This window comes from Prinia subflava, chromosome 17 (assembly GCF_021018805.1).
Source record: "Prinia subflava isolate CZ2003 ecotype Zambia chromosome 17, Cam_Psub_1.2, whole genome shotgun sequence".
Classification (NCBI taxonomy): domain Eukaryota; kingdom Metazoa; phylum Chordata; class Aves; order Passeriformes; family Cisticolidae; genus Prinia; species Prinia subflava.
In genome coordinates this window covers 339,266-347,500 of record NC_086263.1, presented here as the reverse complement: position 1 = coordinate 347,500, position 8,235 = coordinate 339,266, and the positions used below count along the sequence as shown (strand labels likewise).

Below are 8,235 nucleotides of genomic sequence, written 5' to 3'. Positions count from 1 at the left end.
GTGCTTGTCTCCATAGGGCAGATTTCCACCTTAAATCCACCATTAATTCTTCTTGAAGTAAAAGCTCCTTACTTGCCAATGCTTTGTCCAGTAGAAAGGTTCTCTCTACCATCTCCCTGTTCAGCCTTGAAATCAATGAGTGTAACTTGGTCCATTTCAACATCATAGAAACAGATCTTGGAATCTATGTTCCCATCTGCCTACAAGAAAGGAAAATAAAAATTGCTGGAGCATGCAGTCAAAAAGAAGAATAAGTATGTTTATTTCATCTGTTTCAGGCTCTCAGCTTTCTTCACTGGTCATCAGCAAGAAGGTCATTCTTACTAAGAAATACGAGAAAACTCCTGGTCCTGGCTGTTTTTCTATTCCAACAAGTCATCCTTGGATTTCTTTAAAATGCTGCAAAGCAGCTTTTGTAACTAAAATGTCCCTTTCCTGGATTGTGTCCAACACAGTACAAAGCCTTCAGAAACCTTAATTAATACTGGGAACGTGACACTTCATTACATGACTCAATACACTGCCTGGACCGTGTAGGTTTATTTCTGAGAAGTGATTCTTGCATCCTCAGTAACCTTGACCCACGCCAGTCTGTGAACCAATGGACAAGTCCCAGACAGTGAGTGAAGAGCTGTGCCTCACCCTGTTGACAAGGATGCTGACTTTGCTGCCATTAGCATTGCACTTCACAGACACAATGTCTCCGCAGCCAGGGAGCAGCTTGGATAAACTCCTGCTGTTGCAGTGCACTTTTGCCTCTCTGTGGGAAGGAATAAACTTCAATTATATGGTGGCCAGCAACTGGCAATATGCATCAGCCAGAACATTTTGCAAATTATGGGTAAGGCTTTTAAAAGCAAACTATTTTGACTGTATGACACCACTGCCTCAGGCTCCCACCTCCTCTCCAGAGGATTGCTGCCACTGCCCTTCTTTCAGAAAGAAGTTAACAGACATTCTTTCCTCAATGAATCAGAAGAATAAATATCAGTGTTTCTACAGGATTCTCAAAACATGCCTATACAGCAAGAACATCTGACCATAATTCTGAATTCAGAGGCCTGCTTCTCCTACAGAAGAATGTGAAACAGTACCATGAATGTTGAATAGAGTCTATCACATAAAAGTTCTGTGCATGAAAAGCACACTGTGGAGCAGGAGTAAAGAAATGTCATTAGCTGGGTATATCTATATATTTTACTATCTGAAAAGAATCTTATTGCTGGTATAGGTACAAACCCAGTAATCAGTCAGCAACAAAGAGGGCAAATCTCATGAAACAAAAGAATGCAGCAAAAAGAAGTGACAATAATTTCATATTATAGCTCTAAATTGTTGTCACTTAATCTCATGAAAACACAAGTATTTGATTCTACAAAAATAACATTTGTTCTAAGCCAACTACGGCGCCCTGAAATTGAAGTGTCATAATTTGAGAAGGGGTATTTTCGGTACCAAACACAAAAATTTATCATGGTATGCATGAGTGAAGCTATTTTTTCTCACTATCAAACATCATAATTCACTATTTATTCTAGCTACAACCTGCCCAAATCTAATAACCTTCAAACTGTCCCAGGTGGAATGTGTGTGATCTCAATCTCACTTCCACAGGGCAACTAACTAGACTTTAGCATTCCTCTGGTGACAGCATGCAAAGAAGAACAGAATCTGTTTCACTCTTCGGGTTTTTCAGCTTTTCAAAATTATATTTGTCAGCAGCAGCTGTATTTTCAAAATTAACTTCATGTAAGTATCTTTTTCATGTTCGTCAGTATGAGAGTACAGCAATGTTTGAACCAAGTCAGGTAAACTTCTTAACCTAAACAGGAGGAACAGTCTTCACAGTTCCAAGTTCACTGTCTCCATAGACTCATTGAAACAAGTTTGCTGACTTATGAGAAGACACAAAATCTGGTTTTATTTCAGCTTTTTTGAGATTCAACACTTGTTCAAAAGAAACATGGGACACTCTTAGCTTGATCTTCGATAAATTCTCCACACAATTGTAAATGCACTCAAATATCCCTCATGGTATCCTCTTTTTATAATCATCATCATTCCATGACTTGCCTAATGGTTCCATGGTTCATCCCTCGCTTTGGAAATATGCTATCAGTTCACATAGGTGCTTGTACTGTCTCAAGATTCAAAGGGACTGTTGCTTTTCATCAAATCAAAACCACCTAAAGATTCCCCACAAAATACATGCTTAATTACAAACAGATTATTTTAAAAGCCTTAATACCTGCGTGAAAGATCAAAGATTTTCAAGTGAGCCAGATCAGTTCCCACAGCCAGGAAATTCCCACAGACATCCAGGAGGCACGGATTCCCCTCTGCTTCAGAGAACACCAGCAGCTGTTTAACTGTGCCCTGGGAAGAAATGTGTAACACCAGGTTTGTGTGGCCACAGCCTCACTAGAAGGGACTTATTTTGTCACCAAGTTGAGCTAGGAACTGCTGAACTTCTGTGTTAGATGAATCACTCCAAGCAAATTGGAGAAACACACACAACACAAATGCAATCTGGGTTTCAGGTATGTACATAACCTCAAAAATAGTCTAAATTTAAAGGCATCCCTCTGCAATAATTTCCTCTTTAGTAACACAACTTTTACCATGCGAAAGACATACAGAAATATCAAGTCCCTGAAGGTCCTTAAATATATAGCTGTAAAAACAAATACATTATATTTATGTGATGAATCACAGTCATTCTAAAATACAGTATTTACTTCCTACATAAAATTATGTATCATAGAACTCTGATAATTAGATTTCTCTTTTTGGTTCTCACAGGCTAGCAGAGGCTGTAAAGGTTCACACAAAATATGCAAGTAGTATTTTTCTTTATCTTGTAAGAATATTCAGTACGATCATCTTCCTGAAATACGTATTTCAACCTGCATGCTATTTAGATCATCTTAAAGTCTGTGAATACTTACTAGTTACACTGCAATAGTGTTCAGAGTCGTAGACTTTTTAAAGAACACAAAATATCAAAGATCTTTCTGCTGAAATATTCAAAGTATTTTTTGAGTATTGTATTATGACAAGGTAGAGTTAATAGATTTACAAAGATCATGCACTTTACTTTTAAGCTGTAACACAAATCTTTGAAAACTACATGGCCTATTTGTCTCTTCATGGTTTTCTCAGTCCTTACCTGCCAGGTGCGGACTTGGATCCGATATGGCTCCACTGTGTACAGATTTTCTCCATGAACAGCCAGAACTGGAGAGTCACAAAGGAAAGAGCCTGGAACAATCACAACAAAGCTATCACTACAATAAATATGTTCTGCAAAAAGAAAAAAAAGTAACTTATAGCAAACAATTTCCACCATTTTGTACCAAATCCCATTTTCAATCGGTCAGTCACTATTGAATTTCAACTTCTTGGTGTTTTAGCCTTCTTCCATACAGCCACTACATTTAAAAGCTGGAGCTTCCATTGTAAACAGTGTTGGTACACTCTGCCCATGGAAACAAGTGAGAGAGTTGATATGGGGAGTGAAAGAAAGAAAAAAAAAAGTGCAGTGCGAGGTTCTGGTAAGAGAATCCACTTTTTCCTTCAGTGAACTGCTACTGAGGAGGAATAACAGAATCTCCGTCTGAACAGCAGCTCTGCAATAACTTCAGAAGTGGTGTAGATTGTTAAGACCTTGGTGGTAATAAAGCAATGATTCAGCATGAAAAAGTTATAAAATATATCAGTAAATATAGACAAACAGAAAACACCTAATGATTCTTAGAAGACAAATCCCAAGACTTAGGATGGAATTCTACATCACTTATTTCTCAAGGCAGAAATATTTAGGGAGAATTAGTAATTTAAAAAGCTAATTTACTCTACTTGGCACTATGTACGGCAATTTATGGGACAACTTCTCCTGAGAGGTGGGACAAAAAGCCTCCTTCCCAGATCCTATGTGAGTGCTATGTAACCTTGACTACAGTGTTCAATAGCCATTGCCATGTCTTATTTGTAAAGGGAAAAGGAGCCACAGCTACAAAAGCAGGAAAAAATTGCTCTTCTTGATCAACATCAATGGTGTACTTCAAAAAATATAAAAAGAAGTAGTTCTAGCCTCACACGATGCTTTGTGCAAGGCCCTGCATAATGTAATTTAGCTATATCAGCTTTCTCAAGCCCCTAGAGTTTTTTCCACTACAGAAGAAGGTGTCTCTGCCCATGGCAGGGGGTTGGTATAAGATGCGCTTTAAAGTCCCTTCCAACCCAAACTGTTCTGTGATTCTATGACTACAGTGCATCGACTACCATGAATGAATATGTAACTTTGGAAGAAAAGCAGCATTCCCACTCTGACCAACGCTTTAAGTCCTACCTGCACTTCTGAAAGTATCTCCTGAGCACTCAAAGACAGCCACTTGCTTCCCATTCCAGAATATTACAGCATCCTAAAACAAACAAAACACCAAATAAATATATACAATTATTTCCTTTTGGAAACATGCAGGATTTCATGCAATAACATAGCAAGAACTCCCCTATAACAGCCACCAGTTACTAGTTCCGCTGGACATTGGGTTTGAAGACTTTTAGATGCCCAGAGGTTTGCTGGGTTCTCATGAGCACCCTAGAGAATTCCTGAGTCCCTGTCCTATCTTAAAAAAAACCAGCTCCACCACAGCACCATTGCTATGGTCACAATACCTTCATAACACACTACACTGAATATTAAAAAAAAGGCTTACCTTAAAGACTTAGGAAGTCAGGTCTCTATAATCTTAACTAGGCAACTGATTAGGCAAATAAATGGAAAATAAAAACCAAATGGATTAACCTGAGTTGCAAAGACTCCATTAGCATTCATATCAACACGAAGGCTATGAGTGGTTCCTGTGCTGAAGATAGTCACATTGAAGAGGTTGGGAGACACCTGTACCACAGCCGCCTGCTGATGAAAATGTGCCAACATGGCCTGTTCACTGAGGATCACCACAGAGCTGATGTTGTTCACTGCCAGCAGGTTTTTTCGGGACCCCCACTGTACATAATGAGAAAAGAAAAACCACACAATTTCATCTCTGGTCTTGAACTGTCACAGCAATGTCTCAAGAAAAATAACATGGGGAAAGACAGAATAAATATTTTTATACACAGTCCTACTATCTAAATACAAATTATAGGGAATGACTGGGAAATATTACTGAATTCAAATTATTATGCTTGTTATCCAGTGTCCTGGTTTAAAAGACGTGTCCGATAAGGAAGGCAGGAACCTTCCCGGAACAGAAAGATGGCCCCCTCCTCCAAAGTATTATAACTTAAAAACCACACAACTTCCAGGAAAAAAATGGGAAAAGGAATAAGACTTCTTTACTAGAAAATATATCTACATATATAGAACAGAACAAACAAAAAACAACAGCAAAGAAAAAAACCATAAGTTTTCCCACCTGTCAAACAATTTCCCCTTTGGTGTAGTTATGGGCACCCTTGGGTGAGGCAGAGAGGCAGAGGGGCAGCAGAGGCTCCCCTGCAGCTCCAGGGGGATGCTGCAATGTGGGCCTTGAGCCTCCCCAGGGGTTAATAGTGGCCTCAGGAAGACAACAAATGGGAAGGAATTCCTCTGAGAAAACTCAACTCTCAACATTATCCACCCAAATTTTTTTCCCCCATACCAACATGTTACATTGAACTTACACTTTGAAACTACAGACATATATGCATTATCCTAATTATATACAAATATACATTTTGTATACATATACAGATATGGATACAGGCACGATGCCATAGACTGTTCACCCCAAAATAAGGTTCCTTTGAGGTACAGGTTATGTTTCTCTATCTTTCTGCAACACCTACCAAGTGCAACCACGTTCATGAGCAAAGACAACCAACAAATGGGTTTGTCTTTGCGCAAGGCAGAATTCATCCAAACAGTCTAACATATCTCTCATATGCACCATCGGAATCTAATCACCATCTCTGGTACACAGGGGTTCAGATTGGGCAGGGCCAGCTTGCTTAGTGGAACCTCTGCATCAACTAACCCCTTTGCTAAATGCAGATCCCACTACTTGAAGGTCCTATCTCCCATTGCCTTCAATGTTGTTTTTAATAGTCCATTGCACTGCTCAACTTCCCCAGGAGCTGGGATATGGTAAGGAAGGTGGTATGCCCACTAAATACCATGTTCTCTTGCCCAGGTGTTTATAAGGCTGTTCTTGAAATAAGCCCCATTGTCAGACTCAGTTCTCTCAGGGGTGCCATCCTTCTAGAGGACCTGCTTCGCAAGGCCCAGGACAGTGTTCCAGGCAGTAGCATGAGGCACAGGGTAGGTCGCCAACCATCCAGTGGTGGCTTCTACTATTGTGAGAATGTGGCACATGCTGTGGCAGGTTTGAGGCAGTGTGATGTAGTCAATCTGCCAGGCCTCCTCATACTTATATTTGGACCACCGCCCACCAGACCATAGGTCCTTCAACCACTTGGCCTGCTTGATTGCAGCATACATTTCACAATCATGGATAACCTGGCTGATGCTGTCCACAGTTAGATCTATCCCTCAGTCTCCCCCTTGTAGGTGGCACCTCTGCCCTGATGGCCTGAGACATCACGGGCATATCAAGCTAGGAACAACTCTCTCTTATTTTGCAAGTCAAATCTATCTGTGACCTTGATCTTTGTAGCCTGATCCACCTGTTTTTCAGTGCTCATTAGCCTGACTCTTGGGGATATGGGCATCCGCATGACAGACTTTCACAGGTAGCTTCTCTAATAAGTGGCAATGTCTTGCCATTCTTCAGCAGTCCAGACTGGTTTTCCTCTAGACTGCCAGCTAGCTTTTTCCACCTTTCTAGCCATCCCCACAGACCATTTGCCACCACCCAAGAGTCAGTGTAGAACTAAATCTTTGGCCACTTCTCTTGTTCAGCAATGTCCATGGCCAACTGGACAGCTCTGAGTTGTGCAAACTGGCTTGAGCTACCATCTCCTTTGGTGGCTTCTGTAACTTGTCATGTGAAACTCCATTTGGCTGCTTTCCACTTTCAGTTCATTCCTACAATGTGACAGGAATCACTAGTGAAAAGTGGGTAGCATGTTTCTTAGCTGGCATTTGATTGTACAGTGGAGTTTCCACAGCTCACATCACCTGTTCCTGGTCTTCATCTGCCAGAACAAAGTTTTCACCTTCAGGCCAATTCAAAATTAATTCCAAGATCCCAGTGGGATTTGGGTTTCCAATACAGGTGTGCTGTGTAATCAAAGCAATCCACTTATTCCATGTAGCATCAGTGGCATGATGGATAGAGGGAACTTTTCCTTTAAACATCCACCCCAGCACTGGCAGTCAGGGTGCCAGGAGAAGTTGTGCTTCTGTGCCAGTCACCTCTGAGTCAGCTTGAACTCCTTTACAGGCAGCCAAGATTTCCTTCTCTGTGGGAGTGTAGTTGGCTTTGGACCCTCTGTAGCTTTGGCTCCAGAATCCCAGTGGTCGGCCTCAAGTCTCCCCAGGCACCTTCTGCCAAAGGCTCCAGGACAGACTGTGGTTCCCAGCTTCAGAGTAAAGCACGTTCTTCACCTCTGGTCCTGTCCTGACTGGGCCAAGGGCCACTGCATGAGTGATCTCCTGCTTGATCTGGGCAAACGCTTGCTGCTGTTCAGGGCTCCAGCGGAAATCGTTCTTCTTGCGGGTAACCAGGTAGAGAGGGCTCACAATCTGGCTGTACTCAGAAATGTGCATTCTCCAAAAACCTATGGCGTCTAGGAAAGCTTGTGTTTCCTTCTTGCTGGTGAGTGGAGACATTGCAGAGATCTTGTTGATGACCTCAGTGGGAATCTGGTGCCGTCCATCTTGGCACTTTACTTTGAGGAACTGGATCTCTCGAGCAGGTCCTTTGACCTTACTCTTTTGGATGCCAAAACCAGCTTTCAGGAGAACCTGGATGATCTTTTCTCCTATCTCAAAGACTTCTGCTGCCTTGTTCCTGCATGTGATTATCTCATCTATATACTGCAGATATTCTGGAGCTTCACCCTTTTCCAGTGCAGCCTAAATCAGTCCATGGCAGATGGTGGGGCTGTGCTTCTACCCCTGGGGCAGTTGGTTCCAGGTGTACTGCACACCTCCCCAGGTGAAAGCAAACTGAGGTCTGTATTCTGCTGCCAGAGGAATGGAGAAAAATACGTTAGCAATTTCAGTAATGGCACCACCTTGCTGGCTTGGACTGCAGCTCGTACTGGAGTTTTAGCATGTCT

General features: G+C 41.6%; 1 protein-coding gene across 2 annotated transcripts in view; it reads right to left on the bottom strand.

Moving 5' to 3' along the window:
• Positions 1 to 8,235, bottom strand: part of IFT140 (intraflagellar transport 140) — a 102,927-nt gene that overhangs the window by 55,007 nt on the left and 39,685 nt on the right. For both annotated transcript variants that reach the window (XM_063414423.1, XM_063414424.1), the window contains exons 10-15: positions 4,811 to 5,014; positions 4,352 to 4,424; positions 3,170 to 3,261; positions 2,249 to 2,376; positions 643 to 760; positions 73 to 200 (exon numbers count right to left, since the gene is read on the bottom strand). In XM_063414423.1, the coding sequence (XP_063270493.1) occupies positions 73 to 200; positions 643 to 760; positions 2,249 to 2,376; positions 3,170 to 3,261; positions 4,352 to 4,424; positions 4,811 to 5,014 (743 nt within the window). The remainder of the gene's footprint in view (positions 1 to 72; positions 201 to 642; positions 761 to 2,248; positions 2,377 to 3,169; positions 3,262 to 4,351; positions 4,425 to 4,810; positions 5,015 to 8,235) is intronic.